General features: G+C 43.8%; 1 protein-coding gene across 3 annotated transcripts in view; it reads left to right on the top strand.

Moving 5' to 3' along the window:
- The window catches only part of LOC102054706 (neuronal acetylcholine receptor subunit alpha-7-like), a 72034-nt gene that overhangs the window by 23789 nt on the left and 21441 nt on the right, over positions 1-26804 (top strand). The window contains exons 3-8 of one of the 3 annotated variants that reach the window (XM_055699716.1): positions 13451-13495; positions 15194-15303; positions 17733-17812; positions 20314-20481; positions 22522-22716; positions 24017-24103. In XM_055699716.1, the coding sequence (XP_055555691.1) occupies positions 13451-13495; positions 15194-15303; positions 17733-17812; positions 20314-20481; positions 22522-22716; positions 24017-24103 (685 nt within the window). The remainder of the gene's footprint in view (positions 1-13450; positions 13496-15193; positions 15304-17732; positions 17813-20313; positions 20482-22521; positions 22717-24016; positions 24104-26804) is intronic. The other 2 variants (XM_055699717.1, XM_055699718.1) reach the window with 2 other exon arrangements.

Genomic DNA, 26804 nt, shown 5'->3' with positions numbered 1-26804 from the left:
CTGCAGCATATGGATGCTCCAGCTGCTGAAGAAAATGTCTGTTTAAAAGGAGGGTGTTCTTAAACACACTGATAGCTCCAGTGATGTAAAGAGTAGCAGGCAAGGTACAAAGAAGAAGTAACCTCTATTAGCTGACACACCATGAGGCAAATCAAACAGGTCTGTCTCTGATCACTCAGAGGGAGGCTGGGGATGAGCAGATTCTGCCTTGTCAGCTGCCCTGCCTATACAAGACAAAGCAATTTGTGCACAATTGCTTCTTGCTCAGGGGAGAGAATAGACAGCATCACAGTCTTGGTAATGGTGTATGCACTAACAAAGCACAAAGCTGCTCTTTTCTAGGACTTGTGTGTCCAGCGTGCACCATTACCATAGCAGAGCAGGGTGCTATGCAAGGTCCCAGCCTGAGGCAACTTCATGCACCATGCTCCCTGGGGAGGAAAGAAGGGTGCTCTTCTCAGGGGATTATGATGTGCCAAGGCATACAACAGTACTGCTGCACTCACTGGAATGCTTTGCAAGTAGCCACTGCAAAGAACATGGGACAGTGGACCCTGGACTGGTGTCCCTGTGGAGGAAATAATGTAAAGAAGATGAAAACAAGTCTCCTGTTCTATTGTTGCATGGAAAGAAGAAGGGATCTGCCACTGATACTCACAGAAACTCATTCCTTACCCTTGCCAAGACCTGGCATCATATCATATGATATCATTTCTACCTGGTACAGGTTCCATGACATGCCTCCATAAGGCTGTTCCTACACATACTGTATTATAACATAACGAAATTTAAACTCATCTTCCACAGCCAGCCCGGTGAGAACAGCTTTGATGACAATCTAGATTCACTTTGCTACATAAAGAGGAAAAGCCGCTCTGATGTCCCTGTGGTTTGCCAAGTAGTAGTGACAAGTGACTACTTAAAATCTCACATCCATTCAAAGAAACTTTCAAAACATGACTACATTAGATTTGGTTTTCTGCTCCTATGAGCATGTATTTGCCTGCACAGGATATGTGTGGGTTTTAGAGCTCAAATACAGCCATCATACCCAAAGCCATGAAAAACATGTTCTCTGCTTGTTGCAGTAGTAGTAGACAAGTACAAGTGAAGGCCTTCTTGTCATTAGGGTTAAGACTTTTTCCAAAATTATTCTACTTCATTACAGCCAAGGCAGGCCTCTTACATCCAGGAAATAAATGAGCAGAGAGAGGGATAGTTACACCCCCAGTTCAGCAGCAGGGCTCAGTTCGCTTTGTCTTGTCCTCTGTGTGCAAGGACATCTTCATGCTGAGCTGTTGTATGTGTGTGCAGTTTCTGAGGGTCCCTTTTGCCTGGAGCCTGTCCTCCACCCTTCCCTGGCAGAAGCCAAGTACTCCCCGTGCATCAGCAGGGCATCTGGGTAGCGATCTCTCCCACAGAGCACTGTCAGGCCCTGCCAAGCCCTGCCAGCCCAAGCAAATCTTTAAGGGTCTTCCTGTGGAAGCACTGGTGAGGTATTTAAAAGAAAAACCAACCCACAGTCTTTATTTTCCAGTTTTATTTCTGCTAGTGATACTATTTAACGTTATCTTTGGGTCAGTGTGTGAGAACCACTGCAACAATAGTGTCACTGCACTTGGTGGTCCGCAGGAATAGCTTGTTTTATTAGCTTCCTAAGCTGAGTGTTCCTTCAAACTGCAATTTTAAATGTATGACCAGAAAAAGAAACAAGCAGTCAATGGGTAGAAGAGTATGAAGAAGAAAATCAGACCAGAAATGTATCACACTTTAAAAAAAAAAACAAATCTCTGAAGAGCCTAATTTCAAGCAGAGTGATACAAGATGGTCGCACAATGCTGCAAGAGATAATAAATGCCTCAAAATCCCCTTCCAAAAACTAACACACCTCTGAGATTTACAGTAACTACTGCATTGTTGGCTTTCAGAGGGTGTACACTGCTAAGCACAGTCATTAGCCTTGTGCAAGAAGGGAGGGTCTAGCTGCCACACTATCACTGACAATGTTGTCCTCTGCAGAGCCACCTCAGGGGTCTGGCTGTTCAGCTGTCTGCATGTGGTGAAGTCCCGTAGTGCTTTTCTCCTCCATGTTCACCCTTCCAGCTGCCACTGACCTAGAAAACCACCCCAGAACTGTCAGGTTGCCTGAGTACATAATCCCACATGGTTGTTCAGGTCCTCTTGTGGAAATTTCCTCCTGTTTCAGAGGGCATAATGACTAGAAAAAGGGGCTGTGAGTACCTAGTGGGAAGCCACAAAAATACTGAAAAAGCTCGCAGCTACCCATGAGTCATTCTGCACTTCCAGGAGCCAAAAAATACCTGATTTTATTGTATTGAGGGCTGCAAACCCAAAACAAATGCTATATCTGGAAAATTCAGTGTGTACTGTTTTGATTTGATTGAACTGTATGTAAAATGATTGTACATCCTGGTGACAGCAAGATCATCCCAAACCTGATCCCATGATTGCGAACAGTCTCACTTCCACTGCAGATTTTGTGGCTGCAGTGTGTCTAAGCACTTGACATGTTTCGAAAGCAGCAAGACAAGGTAACTGAAGAGTTTAGTGGGGCAACAAAGAATGAGGATTCAGGCTTTCACCTGAAAACTGTCTGTGCCTTGCTGTGCAAGGAAACTAAGGGAAGAGCTTTTCACAACTTTCTCTGAGCACTCAGATGCAGTCATTACCACTATAAGAAGCATACTAGCTTAGCAGCACAGCAATATTTATCTTCTCTACCAGGAACTATCAAACTGTTGGAGTTAAGCTTTAGCTTGCACTGGTTTTCCCCTAAATCAGAAACTGCAGCCCTGAAGGTGCTGGGTTTGCTGGGTTGGGTTTTTTCTTTCTTTCTTTTTTTCTTTTTTCTTTTTTCTTTTTTTAAATTATTATTATTTTGGGTTTGTTTGGCCTGCTTTTTAGGAAGTATTTGGTGAAAGAACAACTTACAGATGTAGCCATCTCTTCAAATCAGAGATGCCTTCATCAGCCTACTCAGTTCCCAGGTGATCTGCTCCTCAGTTAGCAGGACGCTCAAATTCAATCCCCAAGAACTTGTGTGTGACAAGTCTTTCCTGGAGAGTTCTCCATTTGAGTGAGAATTACCAAAGCTAAAGGCTGGCTGTCAGTAGGCTTTGTGCCATAAGGTGAAGGTGAGAAGGCAGGAGGAAGGTGAGTGCCCAGCCCTGTGCTACCTTCTGTCTGACACAGCCCTCGTAGTATCAGTTTCTTCACAAAATCTGTCAGATGTGAATGCTTTTAGCAGTTGATTTCCTTGCTTTTAAGTGCTTTTGTTTCATTGGGTGCAATATAGAGAAGGGCTTTGTTAAAATCCATGAACTTGTGAAAACAAGTCTGCTTTCTCATCTGAAAATGTGCTTATTCGTTCCAACAAACATTAATGTAGTGCAGGCACTGTTTCCCCTTTTGTGAGGTGTGACTGAAGGCAGGGCTGTGAGCAGGCTAGCCTGGCAGTGGTCCTGCTAGCCAGGCAGAGCAGGGTAGTAGCCAGCCACACTGGTCCTGGGTGCTGTCCCAGGGGCAAGCCAGGCCATTGGCCTCCTAACCAGTCCATCCCCTAGGAAAGAGGCTTTCTGGGGCTGGTTTTGCAGGTGAATTGAACAGCTAGAAAGTTCAAGGGTTAAATTTCTAGCTTTGACTCCCCTCTCCCTTCCTAAACTGACTTTACAGCGCTAGGTCAACCCCTCCCACCCTTCATCCCACCACCATCACATGTCCAAATCTCTGTACTGTGTGTTACGTAGCAAGCCTAGATCAATAGACAAGTGCTTCAAGGAAACAAATATAAATACGCCAGTACATACAAGCACCTGTTCACGTATTATTCCCAATATAGTATTAGTATTCACTAGATTAAACCATAATCCTGATAGTACATCCTGTACAAATCTTTCATGGATAGATAACTTCAACAATGTAAGCATAAACATTCAAGACTAAAACAGAGTATACGAAAGCGAGAAAAGTAGTAAGGTTAGGATTATGAAGCAGATATTGTGAATTTTATTAAATTCTGAAACACTGACAAGTGCTAGAGAGAGAAAGTGACTCTTTGAAACCTTCCAGATTAAACTACCTTTCTTTTTCCTCTCCTAGTAATGTCTTAGCATTTATCTGTGGGCCTCCTGCACAGCCATTGCAAGCTCTTTACTCTGTTTCTCCTTGAATAGACCTACACTACCAAACCATGTATCTTTCCAGAAAGTTTTTTATCCACCAGAAATTTCAGTCGCATCTTGCAAGAGCAAATTCAGTGAGACCAGAGCAGTAAGATTGATGCAAAATGGTGTAACTGAAAAGGAAAACAGACTGGACATAATTATAAAAGCTGAAAATCAGTAATAAGTGATTATGAATAATAGTCATTATAATTCCAGGCAGAAAAAGTTGCTAAAGCAACAGATTCCTTAAGGTTAAGTCCCAATCTCTCTCTCTCCTGGTCATAAAACTCACTTAAGTGTGACCAATTTTGAACTCTGGGAAAAAAAAAATAAATAAATTGGCCTCTTCATTAGCATGGAAGGAGCTTGAAAAGTGGGAAAGCCAGTGCTAATTGAGCAATGAATTATTATTTTGGCTGCCTTCTAAGTGCCAGTCATTATCAAAATGTAATTTGCACTATATCAATTAAACAGGTGACACATGAGTTTGCTAGCACAATGAGGTTAGTCACCATGGGTATTCAGCTGCCTGTCTAATACTACTTTGTCCACACAGTTGCATGAAACATTTTGATGAAATCTTAATTACCTGAATTTTACTTGCAGCTTTTATTCATTGGCTTTCTCCTGGCTTCAGGCTAAGAGCAGAGAGGGCTCACTCAGTGAGCAGCAGTTCAGTAGTTTGTTTTCTCTCAGCATGGTTCCACAAGCTTTACTTGGTGGACGTGGCTCTTACAAAAGAATGGCTGCTTTTCTTCTGAGATTTTCAGTGTGGTCATCCAGCTTGGGTATTTCACGATGACTAAACAATTTTCTGCCTGCCTGGTGAAAAGACTGTACTATGCTGCTTGATGATGTGGGAATTTAGGTCTTGAGCCTATGGATATTCCTTAATCTTGGGTAGTTAATTTGACCCATCAAGGATTTTTAAGAGAGTATAGTACTTTTACATCAGCTCCCCAAGGGGCACAGGAGCAAAATTTATGTAAAGTGACATATTCCTGATTATCAGTCAGGAACTTAATAGCAGTGGCAGGGAAAGAAAGTCATCCTTTCGGAGAAGCACTCAGCTGCTTGAAATTGAAAATATTTTCCACATCTCTTTTCAGGACAGTCAGCAGGGTCCCCAGAATTCAGAGTCTTCTCCTGGCCATGCCTCACTGTTGTCAGGGGACTGTGGAAGCTGGCATGAGGCAGGGGCACTGCAAATGGTCGTGTTCCTAAAGCCACCAGTTGTAATAAAGCAATTAAACAAAAGCCATTGGGGTGGCCTTGAACCTAGTATTTATTAGTTTCTCAGTGTTTGGAAGGTTAGCATTTTAACACTGTGTTCTCTGAGTGTAACTCCTGAGAGACGGTGTCTTCAGCTCCTCAGTAAAACCTTTCCCCCCATTTTCCATCCCTGATTACCAGCTTTAAGAGCATACTTGAGTTTTGGAACAGGCTATGTCCCCTTACTTTGCTGTGCTGTCACAGCAGCATGCAAACAGAGGAAGTAAAAGCAAAGGCAGCCTTGCAGATAGCCCGAGTATGAGTCTCTGATAAGTACTCAGGGTTGACCTGTTTGGGGCCTTTCTCAACCCTCCTCCCACAGCTTTCCCTGTGGTTTCAAATGCTGAAAAAGACAATGAATAATGAAAAGCCTGGAATAACAATTCCTGTCTTGTCCTGTTTATTGAAATGCCTGCTAACTGTGCACAAAACACATGGAAGGCTATTTCAGGATGAGGTATCCACCCTGGAGAATATACAAATCACCTACATACTATGTGTGGATGACTTGGGATTTTAATGGAGGACTGACTGCTTTTGGATGGTGACATAACATTCTTTCCCCCAGGAGCCAAGCATGCATGTCAGTTCATCCAAGCAGTCAGAGAGCAGTGCTGTGCTGGAGAGCCATGTGAGGCCCTCTGACCCTGCTCCTGGGGTTTCCATGAGAAGCATCTGTGAAACAGTTGGACAAATCTGGTGGCTTCACTAACGCCAGGACGCTGTAGCAGTGTGGGGACAGGGAGTACCTTGAATTCGCAAGTCTTTGTTGAAGGGCTTGAGGTCAAACAGCCTCCAAACCAGTGCTGGAGTCTATAATGTGACACACTTTGCAACACTCCTGATTTTCAGGCACTGCTGAGAAGCTGCATCTTGGGAAAAAAATAGTTTCCTAAGGCAGGTACCCACAGCCCTGGGCTGTAGTTGAAGGTCATGTCACATAGGCAGGACAAGAACAAATCTGCCTTTTTTCTAGGCAGTGGCAGTGTAAATTGGAAAGTGTGGGCAGGTAAGGCACAAATCTGTAGGCTTGGCAGACGCTCAGTCACTGGTTGTGTGTGTGAGTAGGAAGGCTGCCTCTTCTGATACCATATTGGCAGCAGAAAATGGCATTTCTGCCCTTGTTCCTTCTTCCTGCTCTTGCCTTCGGGGACCGCAGGTGAAGTACTTCCTGCAGTGGCTTTTGCATCCAGGCCTTTGCATTTGACATCTGTACCAAAGCAGCTGGTTGGTCTCTGATGTACAGGGAGCCAAGGTCTTCACAAAAAACACCTTTCATGGACTTGCTGGCCATGCATTATGTTTCCTGAGGAACAGAACTGGTATCCCTGCATTTGCAGGCTGTTCTCACACACTCCTGTTTGAATGCTGTGCCTCTTCCAGTACAGGATTCCCTTAGGCTCTCCACTTTCACCATGTGATTACTCCTGGCTCCAGGAATTTACAAGAGGAAGAGTGTGATCTGACAGTGGTCAGACCCTCCAGCTACACAGCTCCTGCTAAGAAAGCAAGTGTGCACAGGGCTGCTGTAGGCAGCAGGTAAGGGTGCAATGACACTCCACCCAGAATGCTTTTCTGGGGAGAAGAACACTGTGAGTGGTTAGAGGCTGTGGGACCAGGCAGCCTCATGCTGCTACCTAGTGCAAATACCAAAGGCAACTTGCAATGCTTGACCACAGTGAAAAGACACATGCATCTCCAAGACAGGAAAGGGAACAAGAAAAGCATGACAGAAGGAGAAGCCAGTGGCAACAGAGAATGTGGCTCAACCTTAGGTGAAAAACACTTAGCAGACATCACCTCCAACCATCCATGGGAGAAAAAGCCCAAGAACAAAATGAGAAAAGCAGGAGGACTTGAGTGTTCAGCTATGCACTAACAATATTCCTCTTGGCTTGACAATAGTGGGCTGACTGCTTCTCTGTCCTGATGGGCAAAGAAATGCTCAGCAGGCACTGGTGAATGTTTGTTCATCCTTTGTTATTCTAATGTGGTTTTGTATCTCTCCCCAACCAGTCACCTAGACTCTAGGCCATCCCCTCTTGATTCCCATCTTCCTCCTGAGGGTGCTTTGTTAAAGGTATTGAGATTAAGTACTTACACTTCAGGTATCACCTCAAAGTTGATATTACCATGGCAACATTTATTCCAACTTTTTAATGAGACCCCTGAAATATGCAGGCTGTCCAGCAATGCTTGCTGAATGTTGCCAAGGCAACCTGAATTTTCCTCAAAGTGGTTTTGTGAGACTTTAACCATACAGTGCATTTAAGCTGAGTTTTAGTTAATCAGCTGAAGGTTGTGGGCAGATGGGTGTTTCAGCATTGGAAAGGATTGCCTGCTGCAGTTGTAGACTGAACGTACAAGCATTTGAAAGCCTCATGAGTTCCTTTTGATACCCTGGAGCAAAATCCTGTGTGGAGACCAATGCCTCAGCTAACAAAACCTTCCAAGCCTCCCTGTCAATGTCTCTTGACCACATCCCTCCTCCTGTTCAGGCATAAAAACAGTGAAAAAGAAAAAGAAGAAAAAAGAAAAAAAAGAAAAAAAAGAAAAAAGAGAAAGAAGAAAAGAAAGGGGGAAAGAAAAGAAAAGAAAGGGGAAAAGAAAAGAAAAGAAAGGGGAAAAGAAAAGAAAAGAAAGGGGAAAAGAAAAGAAAAGAAAAGAAAAGAAAAGAAAAGAAAAGAAAAGAAAAGAAAAGAAAAGAAAAGAAAAGAAAAGAAAAGAAAAGAAAAGAAAAGAAAAGAAAAGGAAAGAAAAGAAAAAAGAAAAAAAGGAAAGAAAAGGAAAGAAAAAAGAAAAGAAAGAAAAGAAAAAAATAAAAGAAAATAACAGAAAAGAAAAGAATAGAAAAGGAAAGAAAAGGAAAAATAAAATAAAAGAAAAGAAAAGGAAAGAAAAAAGAGAAAAGGAAAAGAAAAGAAAAGAAAAAAGAAATGAGAAAATAAATGAGTAGAAGTAGCTGTGTATGGCCTTTGGTGACCTCTAAGAGTTACCTGTTCAATTTGAGATTTTTCTAATCAGTGCCTTGCAATAAATCAATGGCTGATTCAACTCCCAGTTCTGTGGCTCTGTGAGAGGGCAAGGCTTAATGATACTTGCAAGTCACCTGTTAACAAATGCCTTGCTACAGAGATGACACATTACCATGTGATGTGATTGCTGAACCAGGGAAGGGATTTGTTTTTTTTGTCCATGAGCTGTGACCCAGCTAATTATGTGGCTGAGGGCAGTTACATTTTAGCTAGATGTTGGCCTGGCAAGGGAGAATCTACTGGTGAGCAGTGGTGCAAAAGGCAAGCAGACTTACCCACGTTTTGTAAATTTTGGATTGAGAGCAGGGAAAAGAAAACTAAACTAAAACATTCACATGTCACAGCATGTGCACTGGAACAAACCAAACTAACTCTGTTGCTCTCCATGGGTCAAAGGCGGCTGTAGGAATAAGCAGACAACCAGGGCAAAGGATTAACTGAGGTCAGGCTGGAGTTAAGAGAAGGGAGAAAGTGACCCAGATAAAGACAGGAAGGATTTAGAGCACAATTGTTCACTAACTAGTGACCACAGCATTAGCTTTTCCAGCATTTTTTAATACCAGAAGCACACTCATTTGTCTGAGCTGAGCATTTGCAGGCCAGGGGAACTGCCAGGGCAGCGCTGGAGAAGTATTTCTAGGGGTTAGTCATCTCCAGGCTCCCTTGGGACCTTAGCAGGACTGCTTTGGTTGCTTTACTGCAGGGAGAGCCAGAAGCTGAGGGCAAGCCAAACATGGAGGGAAGGTCATCCCCAGGGCTGACAGTGCCAGGTGAGACAGAAATCTTGCACATGGAAAACAGTGTAATAGATTATTCAGGTTTTTTGGTTTTTTTTTCCTAGGAGGAAAGGAATCCTCCTTAAAAACCCTCTGCACAAACCAATGTCACACCATGAGGGAACCACCTGCAGTACTTCCCAAGTCAAGAGTTAGCTTTTACTTGGGCAAAGCAGTACTGGCCAGTAACCTCTTGGGACACAATAAGGCACACACTCTCATGGTTGTCTGTAAATATCTTTGTAACAGACAAATACATTCCCTCCTGTGCCCAGGTATCTCAGAGATGCACACAGTCCACAGGTCTTGGTGAAGACAGCAGGATCTGTGATTCCTCTGCAGTTCTGGCAACAAGTCCACTCCAGAGGCCAGACTATTTCCTTACAAAGCTATACGGCTCAGTAAATCATCATACTTGCAAAGATGGAGAGCTCCATAAACACCTTTGTCCTTAAAAGCCTCTTGCTCTAACAGGGTAAGGATCCAGGCTCTAGACTGCCACAGCCCTCACCTCCTGGGCAGCCCCAGCAGGCACTCTTCCCCGGTCAGGCTCCTCAGGGTCTTTCTTTAGAAGGGTCTTAGCAAGAGAGCTACACCTGGACCAATGCCTGCCTAGTGTAAAGTGAGCTTTGCTGCTTCTGTAAGCCAGGCAATTCTGGCAAACTTAGATCCTTGTTTGGGAAACTTTCTATTCCATCCTGTGATAAGAAGGACCCATCAGGCTGCATGTGTTGATCAATGCTGAATACAGAAATAACATTTTCTGCGCTTTGCTGTCATAAAGCCAAACACCCTTTGAAAGCTCAGCAGCCTGAAGGCAAGGATGAGAGTAGACGGAATAGCCATGAAAACATCCTGAAGTGACATCCCCCCCCGCCCCAGGCAGAAAAAGGCATAAGTAGCCCAACGCCCTAGTTAGACTCTGTGCTCTTGCTGACTGCTGTTATCAAAAGGCAAGACAAGGAAGACCATGCAGGGCATGATTACACTGTATATAAACTTGTGAAAACTCTATCAGACAAGCTTTCCTCTGCAAAAGAAATCTGAGAAGCTGCACAAACATGGTCAGTACAGTAGCTCTGTGAGGAGGAGGCAAAACATACCAAAGATAATAAATTTAATGCTACCTGAAATACATGGCTGATGAATGGCTTGGAGCCAAAGCTGATTACCAAGGTCATTGGCATCTGACTGAACCTGGAGCTCACAGAAGTGTGACAAGGGAGCAGGTAAGGGCAACAGACAGTTTTATGAAATACAGAAGTCAGCCCTAGATGTCTTCTTTTGCAGTCTGTGAAGTACAAACTTGCTATGCCTGACAAAAGGGAGTTTCATTGTCAATCCAGAGCCACACATGAAAGGCATCTTACAGGAAGCATCTCCCCATGCAGGAAACCCATAGGCCTTCCAGATCTACATTGCATTTTCATGCATCCCCCTGTGTCTCTCAGGTAGCCAACAAAAAGAGGAAGATCCTCTCCCTGCCTCCCGTAGGTGCAATGTAGATGGGGAAAATTATTCATTTTTGCACAGGAAAGGAATTGCTTAACTGTTGCAGCCCATTTTTGGTCATGGTGTTCAGGCTTCTATAGCAGTACGCAGAAAGACTTTGCAAGGAGGACATGTGCAGCTAACAACTATAAAGCAATTATTGATTGGCTAGCAACACAAAATACTGCTAGGATTTAATGAGCAACTCAGAACAAGCATCATGCTCACTGTCCCTAGAAGACACCTGAGGAGTCATTGGTGGCCAGAAAGGCATCAGTCAGATAGGGAAGGGCTGGCCTCTGAGGATCTCTAAGACACAGACTCTGTGTTGCTGGGTTGCTTTAATTTCCCAGGTCAGTTGATGGAGATAATTCTGATGACCCCGTCAACTACCAGCTCTGGTATTTTTCACTTAAGGATTTTATCTTTGTCCTGCTTTCACCTTTCCAAGTTGGTGTTTATCCCTTTGAATCCTTCAGGATATAAATAAGTACTGAAAAAAAAAATTAGGATCACAGTGAACCAGAAAGCCGATGCTATTTGAGGACTGTGGGTTACCTTATGGTTTTGGAGACAAGGCTTTTTAGATGTTGAGCACCAATGAACAGTAGAAGTGGCATGGACTCAAGTAAAGCAGAAGAGGTGGTAGTGAGATAGATATTTGGCATGGAGGACAACAGCAAGCACACGCTAACTCATCTTCTACGTTAAGGACATGCACAACCATAGAGGGCTGGCATGGCCAGGGTACTCCATAGGGTTTAAATGCCTACCATTTAAATAGACCATAGAGCAGTCTATGATTGCAACATTTCCCACCCCTAACGCTGCAGACAACCATACGCAATTCTTAGGGCATGAACACACACAAAGACACATGAATAGGTACCTCAGCCATCCAGCGGAGCTGGGCACTGGCACCATGTGGTTGTCATCATGAGACTGGGTAGTACTTGATCAGGAGAGAGCCTGAGTCTGGACCCGTAAGTAGGCGGTAGAGATTCTCCTTAGAAATTCTCAGCCAACATATCATCTTGCATCCTGGTGAGGCTCCGTCTGGCTGTTATTACAGCATACTCACCATGAGTGTTTGCACGCTGTTGCTGCCTCCACGTTCTCACACTTCCGTGTCGTATCCTGAGGTTTGATCACTGCAGTCCAGCAATGATGGATTGCAGCTCAAATGGTTTGCTGCAGAGTTTCACAGCAGCCTTGTGTGATGCTAAAACACACCTCTGTCCCTCAGAGATCTCTTTATCTTCCTTGTAATGTAGATCATCTCTGGTCTCTGCATAGTTCTGTGTTTATCCTTGGCTATAGAAGAATGGAAAGAAAACAATCAAATAACATTTTTTCCTCTAGTTAAAGAAGAGTAGTGTTTCAGGAGTGCAAATCATAGTTTATTTCAACTTATCTGTAGGAAGGGGAGTCAAGTCAATACACCACAGGGTGGCAACCCAGGAGAAAACAGGTTGAAAGTATTTTCACTTTGCTGTGTACAAGTGAGTCACCTGGGCCAGGCCATAGCTGTGCTTTCCACAGTGTGCCCAAGAGAGCTGAGCTGAATCAGAACTGTTGCTTTCTGGTATGCCTCTTGGCCAAGAACATGGTTTTCTCAGAGTGGCTGCATTGATCAGGCCTGTCCCCAGCTACAGCATCAAAACCGAACTTCAGGACACACCTCAGTGAGAGCTGGAGTGCTCTCTGGAGAGGTAGGGGTTGCACACAGGTCATGTTCTGAGAGGGAAGAAACACCTCCCCATGGTGTGGAGACAGCTGGGCATATGGTGAGCCAGCCCCACTGAGTACCCCAGCCTTAGCTCCAGGGGTGTGTGGAGCTTGTGGTGGTGTTTGGAGCTGTGCCAGGCAGGGGTGTGGGTCTGGGTCTCTGCATCACAGTAACTGCAGCCCTGCTTCTCCATCACCACTGGGGCAGCAGCACTGCAGGGTCTGCACCTGCAGGCTAATTGCAGCAAACTGGGCACCCTGTGGCTCCGCAAAGCACTTGGGAGACCAGGTGGGTGACAGCCTTTTTGTTTCTGTTTCGAGCCAGAGCTGCTTCCCCCAGGGCCTCTATATGCAGGTGTCTGAACCTACGGACTCCTGCTCTGTGCAGGTGCCCCATGAGCTCCATCTCAGGCAGCATTTGTGTCCTTTTGCCGTGTTCTATCTTGTGCCCAGCGCCAGCCCTTCCTTCCCTTTCAGCCTGAACTTGGCTAATACTGACACTCAGAGTAATAGCACTTCCAGCACCACTCCACCATTGTTTTGCAGTGGCAGCAAATACAAAATAAAATCTCTCTGACTGCTGCATGATGTGTGGGACTGAAAATCATCTTGTTTTGACCAGCTAACTAGAAAGAAAAACTTGTGCTTCTGGTAAGCAGTGTGATTGTCCCCAGCAAAATAAGAGCTATATAATACTTTTACTTTTATTGTTGATCAGGTATGATGAATGCAGGAGGTCTGTAGGTTTAAAAGATAGAAAAGAGCCATTATTATCTGGGCCATATAATGCAGTTCAGTGGTTTTGCACTGAGGTCACAATCTACTCCATAAAGTTTGTGTTTATTTAGCCCAAGGTTCTAAGTTTTCTAAAAGGAACAGAAACTCCCACCTGTAATCAAACTGTACTTTGAGTCTCATACTTTTTTTTTTTCCTCCTCCCTTTGCTTTCCCCTTTTATTCAAAGGATGAGAAGAATCAGGTATTGATCACAAATGCTTGGCTGCAGATGGTGAGTAACCTGTGTCAATAAAGAAAAAAACCCTTTCTAATAGCAAACTACTAAATGTTATTTCTTAGCTGAAAAGCAAGATTAATGTCTTTTAACTTGTCTAAAATATGAAAAAAACAGGCATTTTAAGTCCCTTGAAATTTCTCTAACATTGAAAATTAAATGCAGGAGACTACATTAGTCCTTTCGCAGACCTGTTGACCTTTGGATGGTGAAACCAACTGCATTGTTAGGCCAGTGGATGTAGGGATATAGTAACAATGGGCCAAAGTTAGGGTCCCACATAGCTGAAGGAGAGATTCTTCAGGGGGCTCAAGGCCCCCTCCAAAGCCAGTGAAGGGGACTTTTTGAGAAGGAGCCACCCAGTAAGACCTGGGCACCCTGCGCTCACAGCTTCTGGGAAAATCCCCACCTCTGCCTGAAATGGAGAGCCAGGGGTGCAGGACCATGGAGGGCAGGGCACAAAGATCTGCAGCGCTTGACACCAAACAGAAGTGATACAGTCGTGCTGGACCTTGTGGAAACTGCTTGGGTTGGGTGGTGGGGTAGCCAGGGACCACAAACAGCCCTCTGCTGGCAGTGCCCAGGCACACATTGCCTTCCCTTGCACTTTCCAAACTTCACGCATAAATGTTCCTCCTCACTTTTCTGCAGCCTTCTCCAGCTGAGGAGTGACCTGGGCATGCAGAATAAGCAAAACTGATCTCCACTGAGGGCTTTTGGGGGAGGAGTTTCCCATCAGGTCTGCTGCTGCCTGTGTATGCTGAGAGATATGGTCTTTTCTTAAGGCACATAAACCAATCTCCTTAATGGCTTGTGCTCAGTAAAGATGCAGCTCTGGAGGGAAAAACCTGTGAGACACTTGAATGATTGAACTGATTCTTCTCTGACTTTAAAGTAATCAAGCACTATCTCATATTAATGGGTGCAACTGAACAAGCTGTTTCTTCCTCAGCTACCCGCTGCGATTTGCAGCAGAAATGAGTTGTTTTTAATCGTAAAAAGCAACCCAGACCCACCTATAGGACTACAGGATTGTTAAGTCAGAGCCTGTGGGTGTCATGACCCTTGCAGAAGTGTTCTTCAGTTACTGCACCATTAACTGTTTCCCTTGGAGCCCTCCCATAGAGCTTTGCTGTATGTTGTACGCTGTGCCTACACCTTTCTTGAATTAACTGTTTTGTCTTGAGGTTGAGGAGTGGGGATCAGAAACAACCCCTTGGGATATAAAGTTCATTTACCTGCCTCTCATAGCAAGGTGATTATTAAAAGACTCACCCATCCTTGTAACAGATAAAATTATTTCCACCAAAGAGAGATTCTCAGACTATGGTCCTTGTTCCACTGATGATACTCAAGCCATTCAAACCACCTCAGATGAGAACCAGGGTGCCTCGTGGAGGTACCTATTGCCAGCCTTCTTGTCAGCCCACCAGAAAAGGTTTGAGATGCCTGGATTCAGGCCACAAGATGGAGAGGTTAAACACTACATTAAGATACAACTCACAGCATTCAGTTGTCATACTGTGGAATCCCCAGTACATACGCCAACCTTTCTTAAGAATAAAAGCAAAGCACTGAACTACTATCATACTACTGCTATTGAATGGGCAAAATCCATTCTGTTCCCATAGTATTCCAGACAGCTTAGGTGACTTTTACCAGCTCATTTAATCTGATGTATATGTTTGCCAACAGTACTGGGTTGATGTTTACTTGTCTTGGGACCAGTATGAATACCCAGGGGTGCAGAACCTGCGATTTCCAGCTGACCAGATTTGGGTACCAGACATTCTTCTGTATAACAGGTAAGCAAGATGCGCAACAGTCGTTGGGAGCCTAGAACTAAAGCATTAGATACTGGAAATCAGCCACACTTCACTGATATTCTGGGGCTATCGCTGCCATCTGAGGGTTTGGCTCTTACCCTTGAAACAATAACAATGAAGCAAACAAGTGCCAGCTAATAGATTTTTCTAACAGCCAATCTAAGTCTTCCTGGCTGTAGATCTGCAGATGTCTTATTTAACTTCTCCCAATGATGTAGAGGGAAAATAATCCATATCCTCATTACTGTTACCTTTGCTGTCCTGAAGAATTATTACCATGTCTCTGCCATAGTGTTCCTGCCTGAACTAAACAAATAGATTTTCTTCTCACTTTCTTTATCACTCATATTTTAGACCTCTTTTCATCATTTCTCTGCTCTTCTCTCAGGGAAAGCTCTCTAAAATGTTTTCCTCTTCCAGAGCTGAATCCAGGTCTCTAGCCAGCACTTCTGCAATGTTAAATGGAGTGGAAACTCTCTAGACAGATGTTTGCTTAATGCTTTCCAGGAGGATGGTGGTTTGGTTTTACTCTGACTAACATCTTAGTTTTGGACTTATTTTTTGATCTATCACAAACCCTAGATGTTTTACTTCAGCCTTGCTGTCTTCCTAGGTCACTGATCTGTCTTTCTCTGACAGTTTTAAGGGTAATACTTTCTAATCAACCAAACTGAATTTCATTCTGTTGGTTTCCCCAGATCACCAAGATCCATTTTCCATTCCAAGACCTCACTACAAGATATCCAAAGGAGGCTTGGAGTGACCTGGATTGTTTAAGTGTTCTTTGCCTCAGCGTCAGTCTTCACAGTCTCTTTATTCCTTTTTCAGTCTCTAGAAAGCAGGCTTATAGCCTGGTCCATATTACTGTAGTTTGTTCATACGAACATGACGTGACAAAGGGTTTCTGATTTTCAGATGTATTACCTGCCTCCTATTATTCGGTCAGTAAGAAAATTAGACTGATTTGATGTAGTTGGCCCTTGACAAATCTGTGCCAGCTGTTCTTACCTCATTATCTTTGAAGTTAGGCTGATATGTCTATAATTTCACCTTTAAAAGAAAAAAACCAGCATTCTCTTTGATCTTCCCCAATTCACTGAGCTCTTCCTGTTCTCCATGAGTGCTCTCAGATAATTGTTAATGCTTCAGAGGGTATTTCGGCCAGTTCCTTCAGTTCTCAAGAGTAAATTTCATCAGCCCTGCCAAGTGAAATCTGCCTTATCCACACTTCTTTAACCTGTTCCTCTCCTATTCTGTCCTGGGCTCCCGCCACTGTGGGAGAAATGGTTGTAGTGAGTTAATTGTTTGTGAAGAGTGAAGCACAGACAGTGTAGGATACTACAGCTCTCTGTACAGTGTTGTTTCTTTTCCTTCCACAGCAAGTAATGGATCTGTCTGGTTCTTTGCCTTTTCCTTGTTTCTTCGCATTTATAAAAAAACTTTCTTGCTGCCTTTTGTGTCTTCTGAGTTACTAGTCATCCTGCATTTCTCCTTTTCAATTTTATCCCCTTTGTTTTGTGCTGAGGACAATACTGAGGACAGAAGACACAGACATCAGTAAAGAGCAGGTCCCAGGAGGAACAGACAGTCTGAATTTTCCACATCCGATTGTGAAACAGGGTGTCTAAGATGGTGTAGTCATGCAACATAGACCTGCACATATCCATACCAGGCAAAGCTCTACAGCATCTGCCAGGGGAACCCTCCATAGTTAATCTTTTCCCAAGACGCCCTCTGGAGAAAGCTTCTGGGCCTGCTCCCTTGAAGAATTCTTGTTCTTACCTGTTTGTAACTCCCTTATTTTTCTCAGAATTGCTGAAATCCTAAAGAAATTATCTTTTTTTTTTTTATCCTTTTCACCTAGTTTCTGCTCTTAGAGTTTCAATGAGTGTCCTCCTACAAGCCCCAAAATCTAAAACAGCTTCTCCTCAGTGCCTGCCTCCATTGCTTGAAGCAAACCTTTGGCCTCTCTACATCCTATGAGACTGCAGAACTGTTGCCTCAGGCCACCATTACTCTTACAACAGATATTTGGGTAACAGATAACTTGATTTATACCGTGAGCTGCCTGATTCTGACAGCAGCCCCAGACTTTCTGGTCTTTGGGTACAGCTACTGTGACACTTGTTCTTTTCACTTCTGTCTTTACTCTGAGAGACCCAACAGCTCTGCCTCTCACTTCTTTGAGGACATTGCAGCATGCAACCGGCATGCCTGGGTGCAGGCCAACAGTGTCTATTGGAAGCTGAGATACCAGTCAAGGGTGGACTCTTCACCCAGGAGTAGGACCTTAACTCAGACATTCTGTGCATTAAATTTAGACATAATTATTTTCATGTTGACAGTTACTACATCTTAACTCAAACATCAGCTTACTTTTTCTTTGTTTTGTTTATACTGTGTTATAGTGCGGATGAAAGATTTGATGCGACATTTCACACAAATGTGCTGGTGAATTACTCCGGATCCTGCCAATATATTCCTCCAGGTAGGGCACAGAGAACATATGTTTGCTTTAAGTCAAATAACTCAAGCAGTTTTCCTTCATGAATGAAACCAAGGTGTTTAGAAGCAGTCTGTGGAAATTTTGCAAGCTGTGTAATTATGGTACAGAACCACTGAAATAATTTAGGTCCAGTTGTGTATTTCCACTTCCACTTCACAAACTAATACATTACTCTCCTGAGCAGTTTGCTCAGAATATTCAGAGGCCCAGCTGAGGTGTTGTCTAAAGCAAGGTGTCGTGTGCCCTCACATCATGTTTCATGTGCAATCCAATTAGCTCTTTCCTGAGGGTGGAGAGGTGTGTGGCTACAGCTGAGAAACCCTGAAACCCTGAGATCAGCATTCCCTCTGCAGTGAACCCTCCTTGCCAGGCTGAAGCCAGGTGGAAAGACAGAGACCAGTCTCAGACAGCCAGACCCAAGCCTCAGCCAGTTCCCCATCTGTATGGCTGATTGTGTCTGTAGGGCCCAGCAGCCAGGACCTACCAGCAAATACACTGGCTATCCCCACAGTCACTCACTGTGGTGGACAAGAAATGCCCAAACTTTGTGTCATAGCTGCTGGCAGATTGACCCCAAACAATTTCACAGGACCCACTAGGGAACAAATGGATCTTCCCTGGTGGCTCGTCCTCTGTTGAGACCCCTTAAAGCATCCCTGTGGTTTCACTGGGACAGAGCCATGGGTAGGTTGGTCTCCAGGGAGCAACATGGGACAGGAATAAAAATGGCATGTACCAGACTAGAGCCTTCTCCATCCCTCCAGGTAGGGAGGAGATGCAGAGGGTGCCTATATGGACAGATCTGGTGTCACACCCATCTCTTGGTGAGCTATGAACTCCATGGTGAAGAACTGGTTACTTAAGAACCCAAGGAAAGAAGAAAGAGAGAAGAAGTAATAAGGGAAATCTGCTGTGTAAAGCACAGGAAGCCCTTTGCTACAGGGATTTAACTGCTGCCAGACAACTTTTCAAATTTTTAGAAGGAAATGTTGATTATCAGACTACTGACTGGCAACAAAGGTTCGCAGAAGCAGCTAGATTAGTCAAGACACTGGAAAACATGAAAGAGTGGAAAAGGTGGTATTTCCAAAGCTTCATTAAAGTTTTATTTCCCATGACTCTGAGAGCAGGCTGTACTCAGTGCTGCTCTCCATTAGAAAAAAAAAGATAGGTGGAGGCAGAGAGAAAAAGGACAAGCAGGGGACAGCTGTCTGCTGTTAAAGAAAACAGCAGAGCCAAGATTCAGGAGAAACTATGAGAAAAGCCTCCACATAGCCCATCCAGAAATGGCCATGACAGTGGGAATCAGACCTGCCAGAACATAATGGGACAACAAAGGGAACCCAGATGCCCCAGAGCAGCAGTTTGTGCAGGGTCCTGCACCCATGGTTATGTGACAGTGCCCTCAGCCTTCGTAGTGGCTGGGAAAGGCAGTAATCAAGGATCTCTGTCTGGGGGATTCTATCTTCAAAAGGCATGGCTCAAGAACTTACTGGAAAACATTAAACTCTTCTCAGTTAGGTGACTCAGAGCTGGGTTTCACATTAGCACACAGAAACAGTTACTGCAAACTGGTAGGCTAAGTGCACCACTGGAGATAATTTTCCAGTAAAGCAGAAGCTGCCCTGCTTCACATGGTGCCTCTGAACCGGCCAGCATGCAGTGAGCTGGCGAGGTAAGGTGAAGGCTGCAAAGCTGCAGACCCACAGGGGTGAGGGTTTGCAGGGATGACCTCTGTTCTTTGCCACCAGCTGCAGGTGACACAGCCTGTGCAGATCATCTTCCCTCCTCTCCAAGCCCTCCACGCTGCTGGACAGCTGGGGAAGAAAGTTTGGAGCATCCATTAATGTTGGTGTTTTTTTTTTCTTCTCTCAGCAGAATAACAAAAAAATAATTAGTTTGCAACAACATACAAATGTTATTTGCCTAAACTGCTTAAAATGTCACATGAAATAATGATGGTGGACTAGACACATCCAGAGTAAAAATTCAAGGCCCCAGTTAACATACAGAAGATAAAGGCAAGCACAGAGCGAGGTTTAGCATAACAATGTATTTTCAAAGGACGACAGGTCTAATGCAGGGCCTGACAAGGAACCTCTTTCAGAGTGAGTCACATTACTTCCAGCCACAAAGCATAGATATCTAAGTACTCTACGTTCCTGTCGGGCTCTGCAGCGCTGCATGTGATCTGCTAGGGCCAACCTAGGAGATGGGTTGGGCTGCTCCTGGGTGGCCACAGTGTCCTGGGCAACCTATCTCAAGGATGCAGTTAAAGAGAGAGGAATCTTCACTGGTGTCCCAGAAAGGGAGGTTACTCCACTCATAGTAGCATCTTCCACCTGCTCTACTGACTTGGTTACACCATGACCACACCACACAGACTTTTGGAGAAGAAAGTTGGTTGCGGTCAATTGGACAAATAAAGATAGAGATGAATTGCACTTTGCCCGTGCTTGGTTCTCACTGATTTCTATCCACAGGCATTTTGAAGAGCACATGTTACATTGATGTCCGCTGGTTCCCCTTTGATGTGCAGAAGTGTGATTTGAAGTTTGGCTCCTGGACTCACAGTGGCTGGTTGATTGACCTGCAGATGCTCGAGGCTGATATTTCCAACTACATCTCAAATGGAGAATGGGATTTAGTGGGTAAATTGGCTGGCCTAAAAATTTTCACTACTCTAGTTTTCAATGGCAAATCCCAAATATATAGAAATGATCAATCCTACTGGAACACAAAATACAGACATTTCCTATGTAAGGGGCAGAAAAAAGAATAAGAAAAGAAAGAAAAAAATTACACCTCAGAGACAATCTTTCAGCTGCATTCATTGAACTGTGTCTGAAAACACTGTGTTCTGAAGCAATTGCCTGCAATTGGGTACATAAATGAAATCTACTCGTCCTGATGCATCTGAGCGGTTTGTCAGTACTAAACTTGGATGTGTCTCATGTAGGTGCATGGAACACCACTGTCACATCTCCTCTAACATGTCAGCCAACAAATGGTGTAAAACCCACTATTTCAGTAAAAGTGGAATGAGCTTTTACAGAGATTAATATCTCTCAACCCAGCAAACCATCTAAGTGCCTACCAGTTCATAATAACTGCAATTCAGTATGTCTCTATTCCCTTCTGTGCTTTGGAAAATGTATTTTTTAAAAAGGAATCTATGCTCAGAACCAGTTATCTGGAGTGGGCTTGTAGTGAGTTATTTTGAACTTATGTAGCTGTAGCAGAAGCAATGCTATGAAACTTGATAGACCATCCTAAGGAGAGCTTGCAAAAGGAACATTTCATCTTCTAGTCTGGATATGCAGACAAGGAAATAACTCTCACTGACCAAGTGCATGCAGTGGTTTTATCATTCAGGGCATCTGAGAAAGAGTATAATAATAAACATAGTTAGTATTCAGTTTCATGAGAAGCTGAAGGACTCTATAGGGAAGTCCTCCTAAAGTCTGTCCATTTCAGAGCACTCTTGACTTTCCAGTGGTCCTTTATAGTAGTTTTTGCTGCCCAATAACTTTGTATATCTGATTAAGAGCCTGGCCTGTGGTTTAACTGCCTTCAGCCCTGGCCAGAGGTGGACAAAACAGGCCTTTATGTAGCTCATACAGCAGAGACCTGAAGTAACACCTCAGAAAAGTCATGGCCATATCCTTTATGGAGACTTTGAAGGCTCTTGTCAAAACATACACATTATCACATCTTCTGTCATGTGCACAGAAAGAAATAAAGAGGTGAGCAATGGTGGCATGAAAAATACAAGGTGTTGAGTTCTTCTGGTTCCCCTGACATTTCCTGTGCTGCCGCAGTGCCTGCCACACAGCATCTCACACAGTCTAGTGCAGCTGGGTCACCATGGGCAACCCTGCAGTACAGCTATATTGGGCAACTACGTCTCTTAACCTTCAGATATGACAAGCTTTAAGCTTAACTTGACATCCCTTTTGAAAATTAAGCCATATCCTGTTTGTTTTTCCTGACGAAACAAAGCAAATGTGTATAAGAGAACGACAGAAAGATAAGAACAGGTGGCACTTGTCACACATAAAATCTGCTGTGTGGGCTAGTAAACATGACATCTGTTTGTCACCATTCCCTGGATGCAGGAAGGCAGAATACATGTTTTACTGAGTTAATCTTTGGCCACTGCCTGCAAATCTTTTCTTGTTGATGTTAGGATGCTCAGAACTGTTTTGATCTGGCCCAGATGAGCTTTTGTGGCTAAGCCAGGTTCTAATCACTCAGAAGGCATGAAAATAACCCCTAGAAAACACAGAAGATGGACTGGGAACAGCAGACATCTTGCACTGTTGCCTCAGACCTCGCTGAAGACACTAGCACAGGAAGAGTTACCTTGCCTCTATTAACCCTGTAGTGATGTATTTCAGGTTTCAGATGACACTGAACTGAGGCACATTGTCCTTTGTCCCCTTTAATCTATTCATCCACATGAGCATCATAGGTCACAAGTGCTAGAAAATGGCTTTTGCCTGGTAACTGATTTGGGGGTGTCTTTTCTCCTCTATCAATTGCCACAGGACACCTCAAAGCACTCTTCAAGGCACAATATGTGGTGGAGACACCACACTGGCTCATAAACCATCAGTTCTTGGCCCATTCCAAGGGGGTACCTGGGAGTCCTGCACTTCTTCCCACTGCTCTGATCTCCTTCTCTGTAGGTGTCCCAGGAAAGAGAAATGAGATGTACTATGAATGCTGTAAAGAACCATACCCAGATGTGACATACACCATCACAATGCGCCGACGCACCCTCTATTATGGCTTGAACCTACTCATTCCCTGCGTTCTCATTTCTGGCTTGGCACTGCTTGTTTTCCTTTTGCCAGCTGATTCAGGGGAGAAGATTTCTTTAGGTAAGTGCTTAAAGAACTCATTTGTTTTGAAAGCATTTCCTATAAAATGGAAAATAATCATCTTATAGTGCTTGATGAATAGGTACTTCCCTGGAGGAGCAATAGAAGACTTACTTGGTTGCAGAGACCAGAGTAACAGCTTTCTGTAAGGCATTCACACATCCTGTGCTAAACACGACTAAAACCTTTTGGATTTTACCTGGGACGAGGCAGAACTTGTCACTGGCACAGGCGGCAGTGATAGTACTCTGTCACCCGTGTTCTGTTTTTCTAGTATGTCTTGATGATGTTCACAGCTGATTAACTCTGCTTTTTAGATAGGACATACTAAGACACAGAGAGTGAAAGGCTTGAGCACTAGCAGCTGGACACTGGATTCACACCTTCCAAATTCAGCTTCCAATCTACCAAACCATGAATCCCCCATGAACACAAAGCAGTGACAGCCAAGGAAAGGCTAAATGAGAGTTACTGTTGTGGTGTCGATAAAGACAGCAGGGGTGCTTCCAAGAGAAGACAGGAGGGAACTGGAAGTACACAAGACTGTCCCAAGTGAGACTATAAGGGTGTGCACAATTTGCACAATTCCAATGACAATAGAGACCTTTAAGTCACATGGAGTGCCCTCAGTGTTAGCAAAACCATCGAGGATCTAAGGAGTCTGTCTTACAAGAAGTAAAACACAGGCTATGAGGGATACAATTGCTGTCTATGAAAGATAGGATGGAGACAAGGAAAGCAGTTATTTGAGCTGAAGTACAATGCTGGCACAAAAGTAGAAGGTAATGCTCCTGCATTGACCGTGGTGATTCCTCAGCACCAGGGCAGTTAGGTTTGGTAACAGTCTTTCCAGATAGGACAAAGAGCTTCTTCTAAAACAGGCTGCAGGTCTGTAGAGGGTGTTACATAATATGCAATAGCCAAAAACTATACTTATGTGTCTGCAAGTCTCTCCTAGCCCTTAAGAACCATCTGGTCTTTGTTTGTGTTATGCTTTGGAAAAGGAATGTAGTTCACCAGCTCTTCAAGCTTCATTTAACTCAGCAGGAATGATCTCTCCATTACTTTAAGAGGAGCAAGAGTCTGGGTGTAGTGGAGAAAAGTGAAAAGGCACCAGGTAAAGTTGCCTCCAAAACTGCTTTCGCTTCATGGAAGTTCTCATCTGCACTGGCAGACATGAAGTTATAGGTTTGGCTCAGCTGTAGACTAGGACAAGGTTATGTTGAACAGCAAAGAAATCAGAGAGGCAGCTGCAGAGTTCATGTTCCTCATCCTTGTCCTCAATGTTCACTCCCTGCAGGTATCACTGTCCTGCTTTCCCTGACAGTATTCATGCTGCTTGTGGCAGAGATCATGCCTGCAACCTCCGACTCAGTCCCACTAATAGGTAAGTTGATTTTCTCTGCTCTGTGCACAACGTATGATGTTCACAGCTGATTAACTCTGCTTTTCAGATAGGATGTACTAAGACACAGAGAGTGAAAGGCTTGAGCACTAGCAGCTGGACACTGGATTTGCACCTTCCAAATTCAGCTTCCAAACTACCAAACCATGAAACCCCCATGAACACAAAGCAGTGACAGCCAAGGAAAGGCTAAATGAGAGTTACTGTTGTGGTGTTGATAAAGACAGCTGGTTGATTTTCTCTTCTCTATGCACAATGTATGAGGCTTCTCAAGAATTGTTCAAAGCTTATTTAAGGACTAACTCTCTTTGTTACTGTAGTTTTGCGTTTCAGTGATGGCAGCAGTAAACCTCTGTCTGGAGTTTACTGTTTGCATGTATGAAAAGAGCATACATGAGGGCTGGAAACTGGATAAGCTGGTAACTGCCATGATTGAGGGGACATGGAACAAACACAACATGGAGGTTTGAGTAGGCAAAGCACAAAGCCAACACCATCAGTGCACAGGCATGAGAGGCATACTGGAATAGTACTCAGCGCTGGCTCTGTATTCATTGAGTCTGTCCATAAAGCCCCTTCAACAGCACTTTGGGTGAAACTGCACACAGAGAGCTTTTGAAGATCTCAGTGCTGCTGTCTGGAGAAAATTCATCTTCTTCTGCACCACTCACCCTCCCTGCTGTTATGCATCTCTTCCCCACTTGCCCCCTTTTCCTCCTCTTCTCTCTACCTGAACAGCAACTCAGGATACTACAGCCATAATTCAAACATATCACTAGAGCATTTTAACATGTGCTATGAGACAGATTATCATCTTGGGAACGTGGGCCAGACAAGCATTGTTACATCCTCTGTTTTCATAGGACCATCCATGTACTTTGATCATATGAGGCCTCAGTTTCTCAGCTGTAGACTAGAGAAATCTTTATTCCCTGACCTCACAGCAGGCTAGAGAAAACAAACCTGTTCTGGTTTACAAAATAAAGAGCTATGAACACCACAAGAAACCTCAGAACCTGTTTAATTATAAACTCCTGAGCTAAGGTCTATCTTTGAATACAAATCATGACTGAAGTACTCATACCAGACAGTAGAAACAAACAAAATTTTCAACAATATATCTAGGTGCTGATGGAAGGTGTACCTCACCATTATGTATATAATTAGAACCTTGAACAAGTTGTATCATGAATAGGAAAAAAGAGCATTTACTCAGACAACCTCATTATCTCACTTCAAGGATTAAAACCTCAGACCTAACTCTGGGGTGACTATGCAGCAGTAAGGGCAACAACACCCATAGGCAAGAGTTTCTGAAAACCTCCAAATAACTTGGACATCTTGAAAGTCAACAGGACTCTTGCCTCTAAGTCATACAGGAGCTTCCAAAAAACTAACAAAATCTCTCTCTGAACAAATGCCCAGACTCCACAGAGACAGATACAATTTTAAGGGAAACTTTGTGTGTAGGGAAGAGACACAAGGCACCTTGGACCAGTCTTCACATAATTTTGCTTTGTGTAATACGTAACAAAAGCCATTTGGAATAAGTAAAGGAATGCCCTGGCCTATGCCTATTCTACTGGCTTTAAACAGACCAGTTTTGATTGATACAGTCCTCTGTGATAGAAGGTAAGCTTTGTACCAAGAAAAGCTATGAATAGTTATGTATTAGTACAGATTTTGATGCTGTGATAACATTAATTTCTACTTACTATAGCATAGCATAGTGAACATCACATATCAGAAGGTGAGGGGCAGTGGTGTTGGGGAACCCTGTTGCATCAGATCCTTCTTCTCCAGTTGAATATTGGCTCAACTATTAGGACCTCACAGATCTTTTCACTCTTTTTGGACCACAGACTCATGGAGGTGATAAAGGAGTCTTTTCTCACAAGTATGCCTCATTGACAGCATGTATTGTTGCAAGTTTTTTCCTAATGCCCAAATAATTAGAGCGTACCAAATGTATTAGAAATGCACCTCCCAAAGTTGTCATGTAGGTCAAACACAGTCTGTTTCTTTCATCTGTTCATTAGACAAATTTTATATTGTGAAACTGTAAAAGAATAATCCTTGCACATGGATGCTTTGTAACACCCTAGAGACTGGCTTCAGGTATCCAGATGAGGGATGTCTAAAACAGTCCTGTGGCTACTGTCATCTGACACTTCCCTGTTACAGCCCAAAACCAAACTGAACCGTGACAAACTGGGGTGCACTCAGGCTGCATGCTCTGAAACTCAACCATCCCCATGCAATGGAATCTCTTTTTTCACAGGATCACAAGACAGTCCAGGTTGGAAAACACCTCAGGAAAACTGCATCAAAAGCCTTGCCAAAGTTGGCATAAATGACATCTGCTGCTCTCCCTCTGTCTGCAAATAGTACTGTTTCATTATAGAAGGCAGTCATGTTGGTCAGACGTGATTTATCCCTGATAAATATGGGCTGGCTGTTCCCAGTGCCCACCTTCTCCCTCATGTGTTCAGAAATGTTCCCCAAAGACTTACTCCCTGATTTACGCAGGGACCAAAGTCAGAATGACAGGGCTGTAGTTCTTCGAACTGTCCTTTTGGACTTTCTTGAAGATGGGCACAATAACTGTCTTTCTCCAGTTGTACGGGTTTTTACCCCATCCCCACGGCCTTGCATGATTTCCTTAGAGCTCTTGGGGTCACCT

This window comes from Falco cherrug, chromosome Z (assembly GCF_023634085.1).
Source record: "Falco cherrug isolate bFalChe1 chromosome Z, bFalChe1.pri, whole genome shotgun sequence".
Lineage (NCBI taxonomy): Eukaryota > Metazoa > Chordata > Aves > Falconiformes > Falconidae > Falco > Falco cherrug.
The sequence above is the reverse complement of the archived record's forward strand: the minus strand, read 5'-3'. Positions and strand labels throughout refer to the sequence as shown.